The sequence below is a fragment of the Crinia signifera genome, chromosome 12 (genome assembly GCF_055691185.1).
Source record: "Crinia signifera chromosome 12, ASM5569118v1, whole genome shotgun sequence".
Lineage (NCBI taxonomy): Eukaryota > Metazoa > Chordata > Amphibia > Anura > Myobatrachidae > Crinia > Crinia signifera.
This window is the reverse complement of record NC_139228.1, coordinates 88,817,871-88,837,954: the sequence shown is the minus strand read 5'-3', so window position 1 is coordinate 88,837,954 and position 20,084 is coordinate 88,817,871. Positions and strand designations below refer to the sequence as shown.

Sequence of the window (20,084 nt, the reverse complement as noted above, 5' to 3'; positions counted from 1 at the left end):
TACAGGGCTCAGTTTGGTGGGAGAGTATCATGGGAAGGGAGAATCCAGATAAGCAAGAGATGAAACCTGGATCTGTGGGCACTGTGATGTGAGCAGGGGAAACAGAGAAGGGGGCGGTGTGTTTGAGAATTCCCGTTCAGCTCTCATAGAGCCCTGTGTCTTTTTTGTTATTGTTGTTGCCGAAAATGCACCAGGAAACTGTGCTGATTTTAATTTCATATCTGACACGTATATATATTGTGAGTCTGTAAACTGATTGGAACAGAAAAAGATGCAGCTGCTACATTTTAGCACTGACTCAGAGACTCAGTCGCACACAGATCTACAAGTGTCATATATCAGATTAATCGGCAGTATCCTGGTAGGTCCTAGCTCTATCACCACTAATATGTCATTTTGGCAGTAAAAGACGCCCGACGGTAGCGGATTCTCACGTGACCTGGCATGCCGAGAGGGGGTGCTTAGCGTGACTGCAGCTATGGTTTATGAGGTGACATCTGTATGTCTCCTGCCTGATAAGGAGCCAGTGTAGTTACAGAGGGAAGTGGTCACAGGGGGAGTAAGAAGAGGCTGAGATGCTGAATTGATAATAAATGAAATAACTGGAGTTGATCTGTTCAGCAGAAGAAGCAATTGTTCTAAATATAAGCCCAGTTTTACTAATGCTGTGTGTAGGTAATGGAGTCTCTTGAAGTTACCAAGAGAATTGCATAGAATTGTTGTACTTTGTCTTGTTCACTTGCTGATCTCTTTTCTGTTATTAGGAAGCCTTGAATTTCATTAGCGGTTATGGAGTTGGCAAGCAGCCGTTCTTTCTGTACTGGGCGATTGATGCCACGCACGCTCCTGTCTACGCCTCCAAACCCTTTCTGGGAACTAGCCGCAGGGGCCTGTAAGTTATGCAGCACAGAATTGAAACATTTGGACAAAAGTTTTGCACTATAGTCTTAATGATCTTACAAAATTGTGGTCGGGGTTCTGAGTTTTTGTTATTTTAATGATCTTTGGAAACTGTGGTCGGGGTTCTGAGGTCAGAGGTCATGCATTGCCTTTCTCATGTACACATGTGATTAAGGCCTCTCATACTGATCTGTAGTCCTAAAGAAGAAGTGTTACAAATGAGATAAGTTAGTGTCTTGTTAAACTCTAAAGGGCCCGATACACTATGCACTTTTTGACTGATTCCATGTGATTTCGGAACTTGGGCCGCTGATTAGCTGAGAGTGCTCTACCTCAGCCAATCAAAATCTGGGCAGTCATTTGACACATTATTTTAAAATTCTAATAGCCGACCCTGCTCGCCCGCTGCACTGATGACCACCACCGCTGCACCCGAACCACCACACGCCCCAGTGCTCCTCACAGGAAACGCCACTGTCCCCCGCCTGCTCCTCACCAGCACCGGCGCTGTCTGCCCCACTGCTCCTCACTGCCCTGCAGCTCCTCGTTTTTTTTTTACATGTGATAAATCGGACAAGTCGGCCTAATGTATGGGGGCCTTAACACTAGTGTGGCCGGAGACCTGTCCCACAAGATAATCATGTGGTGTGTTCGCCATTATCTAAATGGATTAATCAGCACTTGGCGCCATGTACTAAACCCGGGTTTATGTCTCTTGGACCCGGGTCAGCATCGGTCAGGGCATTTTTCTGGGAATCCTACCCAGGTCCTGACCAGGGTGGAACACAGGGAGGACCCAGGTAGTGAAGCAGTGTAAACGGGTAACCTGAGTCGATGCCACCCGGGACCCGTTCTCTGCAATGGAAGAGCGACACTGGGAGATGTTCTTAATTTGTCGGTATAAAAGGAGTATTACTGGCATGAGTCTGAAAGGTGCGACCCGGGTCTTGGTGATCCGGGTAACGCCTAATGTGTGAAAGATCTGCGCTCTGTGTCTCGGGTCTGAGCTGGGTTGGATTTGGGATTGGGTTGACCAAGTGGTGTTATTTATGTTTATTAATGCTATACTGCTGTCAGGATGTTGCTGAGTACAAACTGTTCATTTTGTCTAACCCAGGTATGGAGATGCGGTACGCGAAATCGATTTCAGTATAGGGAAGATCCTTGACCTGCTTAAGACAAGCGGAATTGCCAAAGACACCTTTGTGTTCTTCACATCCGACAATGGGGCTGCACTCATCTCTGCTCCGAACCAAGGTAACAAACTGCAGCATTTCACCCCCCCCAATACAATTCCTCTGCCAGTCTCTGTTTTGCGGAGGTTTTTTTGTCTGACCTTTTTTGCGCTATAACCCAGAACTCTCCTGTAGGTGGCAGTAACTCCCCCTTCCTGTGCGGGAAACAGACCACATTTGAGGGTGGGATGAGGGTTCCTGGCATTGCATGGTGGCCTGGACATTTGGCTGCAGGGCAGGTGCGTATGAATCTAATGTTCACCATTAAGTGGGGACTATATTATATTCTTACATTAGGGCATCATTTTGTTTGTTCATTTTGACATCATTCCGAATGCGTATACAGATACTGTGCAAAAATATCCAAATGCAGCAGCTTCATGGATTTGTATTGAGACGCCCACTGGTGGCTTTACGAGTAACAGCGAGTACACAGAGTCTATGGGGGCAATTCAATATGGGATTCCCGACATTCGGAATGTCCCAACATTCGGAATCCCAGGTTTTTCATTTCTTCCGACAGTAACTCGACAGTCGGAATTCAAGGTTCTGGCAGTCATGAATTTGACACGGTTTCCGACAAAACAGATTCCACTTTGAAAAAAGTCGGATCTGACCTCCTTTATTTCTGTTGTTAACGGCAGCATTGAATGGTGATTTCCCCGTCAGCAAATACCGGCACAGATTGATTTCCCTCCTGTGAGGGGTATTTAACTTCCGCTGCTATTCACGACGGGGGAAATAGCGGTGGGCCCTGTTCAATGTTGTCTTCTCCTGACCACATTGAACAGGGATCCGTGCCTGACTACAAGCAGGGGATACGGTCGATGGACCGACCATAACATGGTCAACAGTCATTATGTCGACACCGTTGGGTTGACATACTGGAAGGTCAACTGGGGTCTAGGTGGACATGGGTCAAGGTCGACAGGGGTCTAGGTGGACAAGGTTGACAGGGGTCTAGGTCGACACATGCGTTACGTTGACATGGCTTAGGTCAACAGTCAAAAGGTCGACATGGTTTTTTTGACTGTATTTTGTCCGCACTGGCTGCGAATGGATGCGTATGCACATGCGCAGAAATCCGCACATCGGAACCATCGGACGGGCTGCGAACATATTCTGGTTCCCTTGTGTACCCCACAGCCATGGAATATTCCACCAGGTGCTCATGGCCGAGTTCTGCAGAATTGGTTTGAGGAGCCCTCTGGAGAGTTCCACCACGTTTGCCTGACTTGAACCCAGTGAAGCATTTATGGGATGTGGTGGAGAAGTCCGTTTACACCCAAGGTCCTGTGTTGGCAGCAGAGGACAGCAGCTTTCAGATAACCAGACTGCAACATAACATACAGTCTCATAGTACATTGTTATATTTATTATATTGCTGCAATTTGTTGTTCTATTTGTTCTCACGTGAAATGTATTTGATTACTCTAAGGTGAGCTACCAGCTGGGCAACATAATGGATCTATTCACAACCAGCCTGGCCCTGGCAGGAGTAGACCCCCCTGGAGACCGGACCATTGATGGCATTGACCTTTCTCCTGTCATTTTGGATGGCAAACTAATTGAGAGGTGCGTTCCAAACAAAGTGCCTAATTCAGACCTGTCGAGTGGAGTTTACCTGTTAGGCTGTCCATGTTTGTAGCCTAGCTAACGAACAGGTAAACTCCGCTCGACTGAATGCCTGACACCCCCCCCACCATGAAAATCCCAACATTTTGAAGAGAGGGGTTGTGCACGCTGACCATCAATTTCCCCCCCCCCCTGTTCTATCTTGGTCGGAGATGGGTGAATTTGGGGGCGGGCGCTGACGTAGCTGACGTCTGAATCGGCCCCAAAGTCCACATCTGTGTTTCTTCTCAGTCCTTGCCCATGATGTATCAGTAGGATGCTGGAGACGGTGTTTGCCATATTTATAGGATCCGTCACTGTGTCTCGTACATTGACGGGAAACTTTATTATGAGAACTAAGGTGACAAGTATTTTTGGAGCCTGAAAACTATTTAAATTGCCCTTAAGGCTCGGTACATACTTGGCTGAGGGATCAGCCTTCCAAACAATGTAACTATTGGTAAGTGTGTGCACAAACGATCCTGAGTATACACACTAACCGATCCACTACCCGACATGTCTAGCAGCGGAGTCACCTGAATGTGCCCGCAACGTGTGATATTAATTTACTGCTGGAGACGACCTACCATGTGGTCTTCCGATGTACCGATATATCGGTATGCGTTATCAGCAGTGATGTTGCTACAGGGCTGTCCTGATCTGTCTGTGACCGTCGTCATTCACAGACACAAAGATTTGTTCCCAAAATCTAATCCTGCTGCACCAAATAGCCGCCCTTGGGGCTCCTGGTCCTGTGAGACTTTGCTTTTTAGTCGCAATGTGAGGCGACAGGACGCACACGGAGACTCCGCTGATTAATATGCGACACTTCTATATCTTTATGCGACAGAATATTTATATGCATTGCAATGGGGCTTTTTTCTTAGCAAGTTCTGTTGTGCTTCTTATACAGACACAGACTCAGTTGCATATAGGGCCTTATTCTGATCGGTGCGGCCGGATCCGAATATGCGGCCAGGACCGTGCGTGCGAAACCCCGCCTTCCATACGGATCGCCAACTCCGTTCGTACGCGGTAAGAAGCTGTCCGAACGGACCGCACGTGTATTTCTCATGGAATACGCCTCCTCCATCTCAGGGAACCTCCCCCATCATTCGATGGTCGCAGACCATCGAATGCAGGACCGAGTGCTCCACCAGCTCCCGCAACCTCAGACCACACGGGCATTTTTCCATGCAAAAGCAGGGATCTGGGCGGGCAGCTGACATCCGGTAATGTCATATGTCCGCCCCCTACACGTGCGCCACGACTGCATTACCATACGTACACCCAGCGTTTGCATGGGAACGCCCATGAAACGCGGGGCATATGCATATGGTAATGAGCCCAAATAGCCCTTCACGCCCCTCTCCACCCCCTGTTCGGAGTATTCACATTTCATGCGGGATTTGGCCGTACGCCCCGCTCGCACATGTGCAGAGACGCCTCTGCACATGCGCAGACACAAAACATCGGCGGCGCGAACGCACGCAGATATTACCACACCAACCAGAATAAGGGCCATAGTTATACAAGTGTTGCATAACAAATCAATCAGTGCAGTCTTCTGGTGCGTCTTAGTTGCATCATATTGTGTTCTTTGTTGAAAAAAGTGCCAAGTACAAGCAGAGTCACAAGGGACCTGGTGGTTCACTCAGGAGCCGGTTGACCTCCTGACAGTCGAGATTCTGACGGCCACTATGCTGACATCGGAATCCCGACTGTTTAATGACTGACAGGCGGGATCCCGACTGACAGGGGCTATTCTCCCTCGATGAGTTCCATCTCTAATTTTTTTTCATAATATTCTATTCCTTTTGTCTCTTTGTTGCTGATTCATGGTCTGTGGTGATTTCTCCATCAGGCCTATATTCTATTACCGCGGCAATGAACTGATGGCGGTCCGTCTGGGGCAGTACAAGGCTCATTACTGGACCTGGAGTAACTCATGGGAAGAACTGTCTGAGGTAAATGCCCTGACTTGTCCTGTGATAACATCACCCCAGCCCTGCTTCTGACATTATTATTTGTTGGAGGATTCCTTGCACAATAATATACTAGGTAGCGATACGTCACAATTCTGCCTTTCAAATGTTAAATATGGCCTCCTGCACCTAGAGTGAACGATATGGCGTGAGGCGCCTGGCAACAGTGAGCACAGCCAGTCAGTGCAGAGCAAGGCCTTTAGTTTACGTTAAATGTTTGTCTTATTCGCCCCGCAGATGCAGCGACACACAACTCCTCTGTACCAGCGGCTCCGGGGTGGGACTTTAACTGCACATGTGTTAGTTTTAAATATGTACAAAGTCACAGATGAAGCCCAATTCAGATCCATGCACTGGCGATTATCGAAATACCGCGTATGTTCACGCTTTGCTTTGCGCATGCCTGAGGTCCCCTTGTGAACGGACCATGCGAAGGCTAGGGTGATTGAGGATGTGATTTCTGTATTTTCGGCTGCAGTCCCTCTCCCCTATGTTTATTGTAACTTTTCCATTTTTTTTTTTAGTTACAAAAAAATCTTAAATGCAGCCCTCTCTCACTACCCACTTAGGGGTTATTCAGTCCTGTTTGCTGTTCTTCCACGTTGCAGAGCCCAGCAATTATGTGTACGCCACCCTGCAAAAGTGAAATCCCACGAGCTCAGGACTTACTTGGCGGCTGCGATAGAAATAGTCGGATTCATACGCATGTGCAATCTATCAATAATCTATCGACCTGTAATTTCGCCACCCTGTGATCAGGTCTGTAAAACCCCCTTATTCGGTACTTGTTACCAGCCGTCAAAATGACTATACAAGAAATGTTACAGCCGAACAGAGCACCATTTAACTCGCTCTGTCCGTGCCATCTAGTGTCCACCGGCAGGCGAAAACACTTAACCCCCCCCCCCCCCCCCGTAGAGGAGGGGAGCAGAGTTAGCCTTTTATCATATAGGGTTCTCACTCCTACAGAGTTTATTTATGCAGAGTCCAGGTAATCTATCCACAAAGTATACTGTACTGTAGTCATTCTATTAAATCACTTCTGTGGGGCTTGAAGGTGGTCCAGCTTTGTAGCACTACAAGTTCCAGCATTGCATACCAGATGTTTCTTGACAAGGCATGCTGGTACTTGTACTACACATCTGTGGGCGGGTCAGAGGTTGCCTTATAAGCAAACGTATATTGAATTCCTCGTTCTAATGTTTCCCTGTATGATATTGTCTTCTGCAAGTGTTACATCCGTTTCGTTCTATGGTTGGTATGACACTGACAGAGGGGAGGGGGTCTGTTTGCAGGGCATTGATTTCTGTCCAGGTCAGAACATTACTGGTGTCACAACACACAACCAAGTGCAGCATGATCTCAACCCTCTCTTATTCCACCTGGGGCGGGACCCTGGAGAAAAGTATCCCATAAGGTAAAAGGTTATTTTCTAGATCTATATTTAATACATATCTAAGGGTGGCACATATGCAGCAGTGTCCTATGGTGATTATAGTCTTTTGGATAAAGTCGCAGATGGCATCATGAGGTGAGAGGTGGACATTTAAGGAAAAACTAAATGTATCAATTTTGCCAAACTTCTTGTGTTAAGTATGTGCCCATCGTTGCAAAGTACTGATGCCAGTACGGGTCCTGCAACAAAGGACGCAGAGCCGTTCAGGGGGTGGGCAATGGCCTGTTAGTAATAATGGAGGTGTAGAGGGCAGGGATCTGTGTCGTAGGACGAAGATTTTCCAGTGGCTGCCTTGACATCAGGAATGTCACCTTGGTCACTGGTAGTGCGGCCTATCTACAACAGAAGCTCCAGCAGATCACCAACGGGGCAGACAGAGTAAATGAAGCAAGTATACAGCATACCTTTGCTCAAGGTGCCTACGGGACTCCTACTTCTCAGTAGAACACTTCATATCTCCTTGTGCTTGGGAACTGTAGCAGTGGAGGGGTAATTCTGACTTGTACCTGAGCCAGATAACACAGCAGCTGACACACACACGGCTCCTGGTCTCGTTCCCTCCTCCTCGTCTCTGTATCGTCTCCATTTGGGATCCATTGAGGTGTGCACCCAAGCTTCCACTGCACGTGCACTGAGAAGAGGGGGACCGACCTTACAAAGTTACTATGTTAATATATGCTCCAGGGATGTGCAGTCAGGGGAGGCAAGGGAGGCAGTGCCTCCCCAGTCAGTAATAATTTACAAAATAAAATAACACAAATACAATACTTATGACACATGTGTCATAAGTATATGCTTTGTATTATTCTAATAATTTTAGCCCCCCCCCCCATTTTTTTTATTTATTACTATAGAGGCACCAAGAGCAGTGCCTCCATCTGTCAATTTAAAATGTGCAGAAACGGGGGCGGGCTGGGGACGGCTCCAAGCTGCAGGCTGTAAAAGCCCATTAAAAAAGCTTGTATAGGAGGCACCTATAGAAGTGCCTCAGCGACGTGCTTTCTGACCATATAAATGCAGTCCCCTGTCACTGGGGCAGATGTGATTGGGCAGCCCAGAATGCCCTGCACCAAGTGTTTTTTTTTTTTTTTTTACCACTGCGGGGGAGGCAAGCATGCCGGGCCCCAGAAGGAGCAACTACGGGAGGTAGTGTCCTGGACACAGGGACAGTGGCAGCATGGCTATATCCCCCCCCCCTGCCTCAGTGGGGACTACAGCAGTAAAAACCCTGACTTCGCCTCCCGCAGTGGGGACACTGTGCAGCAGCAGCAGGGATATGGGCAGTAGCTGCAGGGCAGAAACAGCTGCTGCACACAACCACCCCTCCCACCTGCCGGCAACAGACAGCAGCGGCACCTGCTAGCAGCAGCATCGAGTGGCAGCACAGAACTGCCGGCATCTATTTTGCCCCTCTCACCAATATAGATCTATATTTAATACATATCTAAGGGTGGCACATATGCAGCAGTGTCCTATGGTGATTATAGTCTTTTGGATAAAGTCGCAGATGGCATCATGAGGTGAGAGGTGGACATTTAAGGAAAAACTAAATGTATCAATTTTGCCAAACTTCTTGTGTTAAGTATGTGCCCATCGTTGCAAAGTACTGATGCCAGTACGGGTCCTGCAACAAAGGACGCAGAGCCGTTCAGGGGGTGGGCAATGGCCTGTTAGTAATAATGGAGGTGTAGAGGGCAGGGATCTGTGTCGTAGGACGAAGATTTTCCAGTGGCTGCCTTGACATCAGGAATGTCACCTTGGTCACTGGTAGTGCGGCCTATCTACAACAGAAGCTCCAGCAGATCACCAACGGGGCAGACAGAGTAAATGAAGCAAGTATACAGCATACCTTTGCTCAAGGTGCCTACGGGACTCCTACTTCTCAGTAGAACACTTCATATCTCCTTGTGCTTGGGAACTGTAGCAGTGGAGGGGTAATTCTGACTTGTACCTGAGCCAGATAACACAGCAGCTGACACACACACGGCTCCTGGTCTCGTTCCCTCCTCCTCGTCTCTGTATCGTCTCCATTTGGGATCCATTGAGGTGTGCACCCAAGCTTCCACTGCACGTGCACTGAGAAGAGGGGGACCGACCTTACAAAGTTACTATGTTAATATATGCTCCAGGGATGTGCAGTCAGGGGAGGCAAGGGAGGCAGTGCCTCCCCAGTCAGTAATAATTTACAAAATAAAATAACACAAATACAATACTTATGACACATGTGTCATAAGTATATGCTTTGTATTATTCTAATAATTTTAGCCCCCCCCCCCCCCCATTTTTTTTATTTATTACTATAGAGGCACCAAGAGCAGTGCCTCCATCTGTCAATTTAAAATGTGCAGAAACGGGGGCGGGCTGGGGACGGCTCCAAGCTGCAGGCTGTAAAAGCCCATTAAAAAAGCTTGTATAGGAGGCACCTATAGAAGTGCCTCAGCGACGTGCTTTCTGACCATATAAATGCAGTCCCCTGTCACTGGGCAGATGTGATTGGGCAGCCCAGAATGCCCTGCACCAAGTGTTTTTTTTTTTTTTTTTACCACTGCGGGGGAGGCAAGCATGCCGGGCCCCAGAAGGAGCAACTACGGGAGGTAGTGTCCTGGACACAGGGACAGTGGCAGCATGGCTATATCCCCCCCCCCTGCCTCAGTGGGGACTACAGCAGTAAAAACCCTGACTTCGCCTCCCGCAGTGGGGACACTGTGCAGCAGCAGCAGGGATATGGGCAGTAGCTGCAGGGCAGAAACAGCTGCTGCACACAACCACCCCTCCCACCTGCCGGCAACAGACAGCAGCGGCACCTGCTAGCAGCAGCATCGAGTGGCAGCACAGAACTGCCGGCATCTATTTTGCCCCTCTCACCAATCACTGTCCTCACCTCACGCCACTCATATGCTCTTCTAATGCTTCATGATTGTGCAATCACAATGGTGCAGTTTGTCCTCCATTAATACTATTGCTTTATTGTAGTGTGTTAAGTAGTGAGTACCAGTCTGCAGTGTCCATGATTTCCTCTGCGGTCCGTCATCACAAGGAAGCCTTGGTTCCAGGGGAGCCGCAACTCAACGTGTGTGACCTTGCTGTTATGGTGAGTACAGATGCTTAGCGCTTGCCCGCCCAGCTCACAGAATGCCATGTAGAAAGTGACAGAACCTTTTCCCATTACATTCACACCTGTGATTCTTTTGTTGATGTCCTTTATCTCTCCTGTCTGTCTTTGTGTATATGAGATCCTGGATCTGTGATCCTTTAGCACCCTCTAGTGGCATCAACCGGAACACACGCATCAAAAAATTACCAGTCAGGGATTCTTTTAAAATGCTCCTTATCTGTAATAGATAACGACCTTTTCATAACTGATTATTAAAACCTATTAATATTAAAAACTTACAAATATACATAATTAGTAGGTCTTTAGGTTATGTCATAAGGCCGCATAGCAGTACCCTGCATTACGCCGCACTCACCTTTACAAAATAAAAATTGAAAGTCTAAATATAGCATATGACCAGAAAAATGGGCAAAAAAAAATTATGTCAATATTATCATCTCATTAAACTAAAAGTTACATGTACCACTTTTACACCAGCCTAAATAACCTGGGTTTTTGCACGGTAGCGTGTAAAACTCTGGACTTGCAGGCGGTGTAAACGCTCCTATTTGAAATGACCTAATTTCACCCCTGGTAGCGAACAGGGTGGTTCAACCTAGCTCCCTGTGCAGTGTAAATGGGTAACCCGGGTCCCTTCACTACAATAGCAGGCTCTCATCTTCCAGCACTCCCTCTGACCCCCCCTCCGGTGAGATCACCTGCCTGGCATTATGTAAAAGGAGTCACCCAGGTCTAAGATCCTGGGGCGACGCGGCTTGCTGGAGTATTGCCTGCCTGTAACCGTTATCTGCTATTTTATCACCATGCGGATGACGAATTTCAAGACATAACTTGGTGGCTTTAACCTGTTTTGCGCTCCCCAAGACCAATACTTCACAGACTTCCTCTTGGTCCTCACTGGCAAAGGACATTACGTGAAGATTGGCACCATTGGACATCATTTAAGAGAGATGTTCTACTTTTTTACTCAGTACTTGTTGAATCCTTATTTATGTATAGTACTGTGGGCCTAATTCAGAGTACGCTATGCCGATGTTTTTGCAATTGGGCGATTATCAGCAGACTCTGTATTCACGCTGTGCCCTTTGCAATAATGCTCACAGTGACTTTATCATCACAGAGTGATTGACAGGAATTGGTCATTTGTAGGAGGTATTGGGGAGTTGCAGTTAAAAAAAGCAATCATTTCATGGATGTTCTTGGGGCGTGTATATGACGTCCGCTGCAATCATGTACGCAGGTAATCACGTACTTCTGTATTTTTTATTACTGGATTTCTATTTGCCTATTTAGTGTGTGTTAAAAATATATCTTTCCTTTGAACCTTTTTTTTCTTTTTGATTGCATTCCTATTAATATGCAATAATATACGGAATTTATTGTTTATCACTTGGCCTGTTATCTGTTTTATAATGTCCAATGGAAATGATGGCAAACATTCTATTGTCAGGTGGATTTTAATTTTGTAAACGCAATAAACGTAAAAAAAAAGTAAAAACATGTCTTTATTTCCTGCTTTCTTTAACCTATTTCCGTGTTTCTAACAGAACTGGTCGCCTCAGGGATGTGAGAAACTCCAGAAGTGCCTGTCCCCCCCGGAGTCCTCACCTTGGAAATGCATCTGGCCACACTGAGGGGATCCTGGTACCGCTGACATTTGTTTTATCATCAGGCTTTTTAGCCAAAGAAACAGTGATTTAGTTTAACTGATTGTGGATATCAAGACTATAACAGGGTCATCTGAAATCTGACTGGACCTTAATACTTGCTTTGCCTTACACATCCCAGAAGTCAGTCTGGTGCTGAACTGTGAAAGTGGACTGCAGGAACAAGTGTAAGAATGACAGTACTTCGTCTGCTTGTACGGACAGCAAGTCTGTCTCTTGTGACAAACACACATTTACCATGGACAATGGCGTAGGTTGTTTAATGTAAAACTCCCAACACAAGGGCTTCGTTTTGGAGGTGTGGATGTAAAGGTCCTTGTTAAGAGCCTATGAGATCTGTTTGTCTGTCTTTGAGAGGGATCGTATTGATATCCCAGCTGTCAGAATGCTGACAGCAGCACTATATTAACCAAATCCTCCTGCTTTCCCAGAATTCCCTTGAACCACCCAGGAGCTTCACTGGTGGCAGGAATCTCATGCGGTCTTTTTTCATGCAATATATCACGTGATCCCATTCCCCGCTGCCCGTGTCCGAGGTGGTCCGATATCCAACGCACATGGATCGGATGTCAAACGCATCCAATTTGAACAATTCACCCGATTTCTCAGCCCGTTCCGTTGGAATTGGGTGAAAAGTGGGTAAATTGGACTAAAGTATGGCCAGCCTTACCCTCCCGCTAGTGCCTAACCCCAGTACTTAGAATCAGGATTCTGACCACCAGGCTGCCGCTGTTGAAATTCTGACCTTTGGGATTTTAGGGGATCATCGGGATAATGACCGCATCCTCTTTGGGGGTCTGTTAGTGAAGGTGAATGAAGACCACACACTTGGGGCAATAGTGGTCATCTTCCAGGGGCGTCTTCCGATGGAATGGCTCAATGTTGGGCTGTGCTTTATTGACACGTTGCAATACCAGGCATTCTGCACAATATGATGGGTGTCCTAAAAACTTTATTGATTCAGGCAGTTACAATGTTTATGTGAATAAATCGCCTTATTTGTCTTTATGTGCAGCCTGAGCGTCTTGTGTGATTATTTCTAAAAATGTAAAAGTTAATATGTTTGAGATAAAAATCACACGTGTTGCCGTGACCAAAAATCAGCACATTAAAAATCGCATCCAGATTTTTTCACATTGAAAACATACAAAATTGCACATGTAATATGTAATACATAACTAGCCCTGGGCTCTCTGAGCTTTTTTTTTTTCTTTTTCACTGCCCTGAATGCTCCTGTTGCTCCCTGCCTGCTATCACTGCCACTATGTCACTCTCTCTCCCTGCCTGCTATTCAGTGCAGTGCTGGACAGCCAGCCTATGGTATGGGCGTGTGTGCACTGTGCCCCTTTCCATAATACGATGCACCCGTCCCCACCCCAGCACCCTCCCAGTCCCAGGTGCGTGCATGCACAGAAGAAACTTTAAGAGATCACTCAAAGGTACTTCTGCGCATACGCAGCTATTCGATGGCGAGAACCATCAATGGTAGATGATAGAATACTTTATCACTATTGATGGTTCCTGCTCAAAAGGCCACTGATGGCAACCATCGATGGGGGTTGTGTCAATGGGCATCCCTACCCCTCCCGTGGGACACTACGACCCGTGGGTGGGGCAGTGTCCAATTGGCGCGACTGCCCCGCTGTAAGTGGGACAGTTGGAATGTGGGAACTAACCCAAAAACTTGAGAGGGTAGGTAAGTATGACACATGGGTCTTCTAGGAGAAAGAATTACCTCAGTACCGCAGGGTAAGTTTAATGTTTCTTTCCATTGTGGACTTTTATCAAGAACACGTTATCTAGATAAAGGCCCTGATTCTGGTTCATTCGCAAAAGCAAATTCTGTAATGGACAAAACCATGTGCAGTGCAGGTGGGGCAGATGTAACATGTGCAGAGAGAGTTCAAACTGATATCTGTATTGCAGTGTAAGAATAAAGCAGCCAGTATTTACCCTGCACAGAAACAAAATAACACCCAAATCTCACTCTCTCTGCACATGTTACATCTGCCCCACCTGCAGTGCACATGAGGACGACAGGCAGTATTTCATGCCCTACCATCCACTAGGGATGGCCATAGACTATCGATGTTCCCAAAACATCGATAGTTGGGACCTAGTGCTCGATGTTTTGGGAATCGATAGTCAAGGATCGAATAGTTTTGTGCCATTGATGGATGGCTTGGGGGCGCGTGTGCACTAGGTGCGCAGCGTTGCTGTATTCAGCAGTGTCTTCTGCGCAGAAGAACCTTATAATGGATGGATGGCTAGTTAAAGTTTCTTCTGAACATGCGCGCACATCCCGGCCGGGCAGGCTGCCGCAGCTGCCCGTCCCGCCCGGGCACATCGATAGCAGGAACCATCAATGGTAGGGGATAGAATGTTTTATAGCTATCGATGGTTCCTGCTTTAAAAGCCATCAATGTGGATGTGCTGATGGCCATCCCTACCATCCACCACAGCGCGGTGGGAGAATAAAATAGTGGGCCGAACACAGCGATCCGTGCAAGGGAACTTGGTACACTTAGATGTTGTCCATGTCGACATTTGGTACCAAAAAAAAGACGACGTGAAAAACTCATGTCAACCTTTTGACTGTCGTGCTTTTGTCGACCTTCCAACCCTGTTGCAATGTTGACCTAAGACCTGTCGACCTTATATGACCCATACTCAGTACAAGGCCCTTAGGTGTCACTGTCTGATTATAGACTGCAGAGAATGGATGTGACGCACTGCGCATGCGCCAACCCCGCCCCGCCCACACCGGCCCTGACTGGTAGAAGCGGGTGCAGTAGACTGTAGACTGAGTCACGTGACCGCGCTTCTCCCGCCAGCAGTCGGTCAGACACTCCGTGCGGGAGGGACGCGGCGCCGCCATGCTGAAGAAGCTCACCGTGGAGCAGATCAACGACTGGTTCACCATCGGCAAAGAGGTGTCCGGTGTGACGATCCTGGGCACCTGGGCCGATGACAGACCTAAGCAGGCGGCGGAGGAGAGCTCCAGGTCTAAGCGGTACGTGCCCGGTGCTGGGTGGGTCATTCAGGCCCGTGCGTGCAGCGCTGCGCCGCTCTGTGGGTGGGCGGAATCTAGGCAGTAACCTAGGGGGCCTGATGGAACCCTTCTCCATGCACCAGGGGTGGGCAGCCGCAGCTGGTGGCAGTGCGTTCCAAGTCCATGCCAGGTTTTGGGTATTGCCGCCATCATTTGATGCCAATAGTCTGCTCCCCTGGTGCTCTGTGGTCTAGTGTTCATTCTAGCACCCTGCACCTTAGTTCAACTTCCCAGCCTGGGGGAGGGAGGGGGGGGGGGGGGTCACTCTGCTGCGGTGCTTCTAGCACATTTCTGGTCTGTATATCAGTGCTGAAATACAGATCACACTGTGCTAGAAGCAGTACAGCAGAGGAGAGTGACCCCTCAGGAATTGCATGGCTTTTGTAAGATGCAGGGTGCTAGAATGAACACTGTGGTCCATACATTGTGTGTGCAGTAGTAACGTCTACTGATTCCGGTGCCCGTCATTGGCAGGTGCCTCGCAGTGTGGTTATGGATTGGCTGTGTGTGTGGCATGCTGAGGTCACGTGACCTCCCGCTTTTACTGGGCGCACACTGGATGACACAAGTGTACACACAAGAGGATATACTGTAGTAAAAGATAAGGCTCCATAAGCCCTTTCTGAGCCATAGCCTTTTGTGTTTATGGGACTTTAGGATCCTCCGTTAATTTAAATGGTTGTACCTGTAACAGTATCGCAATGGGAGGTGTGAGTGTGTCAGATGTGGCATTTACACTTCAGTGTGAGTGCAGCTGATCGCACATTAAAAGCTCTTTTGGAGGGAGAAAGGGCGCTCACCTACCAAATTGCATAATGATACCAGGTGTACCAGATACCCCTTTCACACCAGTCGAAATTCCTGGGTTGGCTCCGGGAACAACCTGCGACTAGTGCTGCTGTGAAAGACTCCTGGGCCAAAATCCCGGGACTGATGTGCCGGGATTTCAACCCTGCTAGCTAGCAGAGTTGCTCTCAGGTCCAGCCCGGGATACCGGCTGGTGTGAAAGGTACTTACCGACCGGTGACAGCTGGGGTCAAAGCTGTGCGTCAGGGGATAACTGGTGATGGCGGTATGTGTTTTAGGGGCCAGAGTCAGTCAGGGAGACGGCGGCAGCCAGGGTACCGGATCTGGGGCATCCCGTCTGTGAGAGGGTGGGACGAGTGCCGGTCAGAGAGGTTAGACCTGTGGGAGGGGGGGGGGGTTACCAGTTCAGCCAATCCCAGGCTCACGCACATCCCACTCAGTGTTTAGCCAATCCTAGGCCGGCCCCACCAGTATCATCCCACTCAGCCAGCCTCCGCCAACAGTGGTGTGAATGAGTGCCCAAGAAAACAATAACATTTCCCTATAAAGTACCCTCTTCTGTAGTTCGTTATTGTCTGATAACAATCATGACTAGATATGTATCAGGCCTTGTTGGACTACCATTGTAACCATTTCAGTTGTGATGGAGAAATTAGCCCAGGGGTAGCCAACTCCAGTCCTCGAGAGCTACCAACAGTTCACGTTTTCCAGGTCTCCTCACAGAATCACAAGTGAAGTAATTGGCTCCATCTGTGGATCTTTTCAAATGTCAGTCAGCAATTAATGCACCTGTGTGGTGAGCTGGAAAACGTGGACTGTAGGTAGCTGAGGACTGGAGTTGGCTACCCCTGAATTAGACCATGAAAAAATAATGTGCAGGTTTTTGTAGTGAAAATCTCCCGTGTAGAATCCAGCGAGCCGCAGATGAAGTATCTGATTTGTGATGTTATTAATAAAAACAAACAAAAAAGATACATTGTGAGTAATGATTTAATGCAGTCAAGGTGCCCATACACGGAGCGAAGAACTCTATTTTTTGTACTAGTTTGCATTGTATCTGGTACAACAAGCATATAATGTGCTACAGCCGTGTGCATTTTGTACTACATATGATGGCGATCTAGTACAATAAGTGCGGGCTGCACAGACTTTATGTGCTCGGGAGGGTGCAACACACCCGAAAAACGTACCGTGTAGGAGCACCTTAAATACAATATTGTATAATGTATACGCATGATCTGTTGTAAGGTGCGATCTCCCATGTATCTTATGAGACATCGGTACTTATGTATTATCTGGTGCTCCCATGTTAAATGCACCCCATTTTTTCATACCCCTACTATCCAACTACGCATGGAGTTGATTTTATATAGTGTGGCGAGCGCAGCGAGCCACCGTGCCCGAAGCGTGGCGAGGGGAAGCGGTCTCATAAGAAAAATGGGAGCCCAGATATTACATAAGTACCGAGACATCTGATATTTCTGCATGCAGGCATTGATGGTGAGATATTGGGTGATGCTCTGTACATATTATAATCGTTGATGTGTTATCGTATAAGATATCACTTGTCCGGGATAGTGAGGGTAAATGTATACAATATCTTATTGTATCCCATCGTTCTAATGTGTACATAGCCTTAAGGGGTGTACACAAGCTTCGATCCATCGGTCGGCGATACCGATTTGATATCATTGACCTGGATGGATGGCGGGGGAAGGGGGGTGCTGCATTGAGCAGCATGGGACTGTGTTCGATCTGCTAAATCAGGCATCTCCCTCCAGCTGTTGTGAAACTACACATCCCAGCATGCCTTGCCATAGTTTTAGCATTACATAATAGCAAACCTGTTGCAAGGCATCATGGGACTTGTAGTTTCACAACAGCTGGAGGGCCATAGTTTCTGCTTTCGATGCCATGGGCCGTGCATCGGGATCGAATCTGCAGCTAACATAGGGGCAGATGCATTAAGCCTTAACAAGAGATAAATGCAAGGATGATAAGGAGAGATAAACGTCCAGCCAATCACCTGCTAACTGCCATGTTACAGGCTGTGTTTGGAAAAAGTCAGTAAGGAGCTGATTGGCTGGACTCTCCTTATCACCCTTGCATGTATCTCTTGTTAAGCTTAATACATCTGCCCCACTGTTCGATTCAAGGTTCATTTTCGATTCGCTTTGGACTATATAGTCCGAATCGAAGCATGAGCTTTTTTTTTTTGTGAGGTGATTCAATTGTTATGGGTGCCCGTCAGAGCAATTCCGTTATCTGGGCTCCCATTATTTATTTCTCTTGTCATGCCCCAATAGACTGGGGTATAGGCACGCGAACCACACAGTATATGTATGCGAGCATGTCCTATAACAGATCTGTTGGTCTGAGAAGTATTTTAATATTTTGGATTAAAAAAGGTCAATGTTGTTTTCTGGAAATGCAATGTCTGACAGAAATGTGATTCCAGCCTCAATATCACTAATTACACAGTCTGCTCGATTTTAAAGTGTTTAATCTAAAAGGCAATCCAACCTGTTGTGGATTGATGGATCTACAGGAGTCAATTTTCTAATGCAGGGTACACACCAGAACGACAAAGGGCCCTTTTTTGGCTGTTTCTGGTCCGATCCCGATCCGATGCGTGGCCCCGCGGGTTGTTATTCAGATCCTACCTGCAGCAGGTAGGATCTGAAAATGACCATACACTCGGGTGCGGGTCTCGATCGGATCGGAACCCGCTCACCGTGCACATTGTGAGCGGGTCATGCGTTCCACGTGATTGTGAGCAAATCGGACAACCTGCTCACAATGTGCATCGTGGGCGGGTTGCCCTGGTGTGTACCGGGCATTAGAACGGAATTATATGAAAGTGTTTCTATAGGCAACATCCCAAATCAGATTCTATCTTGTAGAAAGTGCTAAATAAGTAGAATCTGATTTGTTGCTATGGGCAACATCCCATCTTTAATACAACTCCCATCTTCGTGAATGTACCTCACTGTGTCTAGATAGACAGTCAAAAGGGCAACTTTTTTCAAAATTTTAATGGTGTCAATATCGACATGGACCCCCAATTAGTGTAGCGCATACTCTCGCAATGCTTCAGGCGCACTTATATCCCCCCTCTATGCCGACGTGGACGGAGAAGTATGGAAACGTTCAAATAATAAAAAAAAAAATGGTACTTATGTAGTATCTGGGCTGCCGATTTTTTGATTGTATGCCTTAAGTTAAGGCATACAATCAGATGCGATGCGATGCGATATCGCATCGCATCGCATACGATGCGATGCGATGCGATGACCCGATTTTTCCATAGGATTCAATGTTAAAATGGACTGAGTCCATTTTAACATGGAATTCAATGGGAAAAAGGGGTCCTTTTCATACCCCTACTATCCAAGTGGGCATGGAGTTGGATATAAACCTGTGGCGAGCGTAGCGAGCCACCGAGCCCGAAGCGTGGCGAGCGAAGCGACGGTATTCTGTGTCCCCTCGCGGGGCTCGCTACGCTCGCCACGCTTCGGGCTCGGTGGCTCGCTACGCTCGCCACAGGTTTATATCCAACTCCATGCCCACTTGGATAGTAGGGGTATGAAAAGGACCCCTTTTCCCATTGAATTCCATGTTGAAATGGACTCAGTCCATTTTAACATTGAATCCTATGGAAAAATCGGGTCCATCGCATCGCATCGCATCGCATGCGATTTGGTCGGGTGCGATGCGATGCGATGGACCCGATTTCAAAATCGGCAGCCCAGTTACTACATAAGTACCAAAAAAATTGTCAGCATTTTGACCATGTTGCCCTCTTCTTGTCGACCTATTGACTGTCTGTTTAGAGCAGGCGTGTCCAAATTATGGCCCTCCAGCTGGTGTGAAATTACCCATGCCTTGCCACAGGCAATGTTAAAACAATCCCAAGGCATGCTGGGATGTGTAGTTTCACAACAGCTGGCAGACCACCGTTTGGACATTCCTGATGTAAAGCAGGGGTGGGGAACCTTCGGCCCTCCAGCTGTTGTTAAACTACACATCCCAGCATTTCCTGCAACAGTTTTTATTATGGCCAAATAGCAAAACTGGAGCAGGGCATGCTGGGATGTGCAGTTTAACAACAGCTGGAGGGCTGAAAGTTCCCCATCCCTGTTTCTAAAGTGATGAGAGCTATTCACCTGACTGCCAGTGGGCACCCAGTAGCTTGTACATGATTAGCCACTAATACGTGTGCTAATACCCATGGGCGCCCACTGCACTCGGAC

At 47.5% G+C, this 20,084-nt stretch overlaps 2 protein-coding genes across 2 annotated transcripts in view; both read left to right on the top strand.

The window, feature by feature from the left end:
• Positions 1-12,976, top strand: part of GALNS (galactosamine (N-acetyl)-6-sulfatase) — a 28,869-nt gene extending 15,893 nt beyond the window's left edge. The window contains exons 7-14 of the mRNA XM_083167560.1: positions 765-892; positions 2,018-2,157; positions 2,271-2,374; positions 3,574-3,710; positions 5,614-5,716; positions 7,030-7,151; positions 10,164-10,281; positions 11,853-12,976. Coding sequence (XP_083023686.1) covers positions 765-892; positions 2,018-2,157; positions 2,271-2,374; positions 3,574-3,710; positions 5,614-5,716; positions 7,030-7,151; positions 10,164-10,281; positions 11,853-11,939 — 939 coding nt within the window. The 3' untranslated portion in view covers positions 11,940-12,976. The remainder of the gene's footprint in view (positions 1-764; positions 893-2,017; positions 2,158-2,270; positions 2,375-3,573; positions 3,711-5,613; positions 5,717-7,029; positions 7,152-10,163; positions 10,282-11,852) is intronic.
• Positions 12,977-14,767: 1,791 nt separating this feature from the next.
• Positions 14,768-20,084, top strand: part of TDRD9 (tudor domain containing 9) — a 112,095-nt gene continuing 106,778 nt past the window's right edge. Inside the window, exon 1 of the mRNA XM_083167662.1 lies at positions 14,768-14,985. Coding sequence (XP_083023788.1) covers positions 14,849-14,985 — 137 coding nt within the window. The 5' untranslated portion in view covers positions 14,768-14,848. The remainder of the gene's footprint in view (positions 14,986-20,084) is intronic.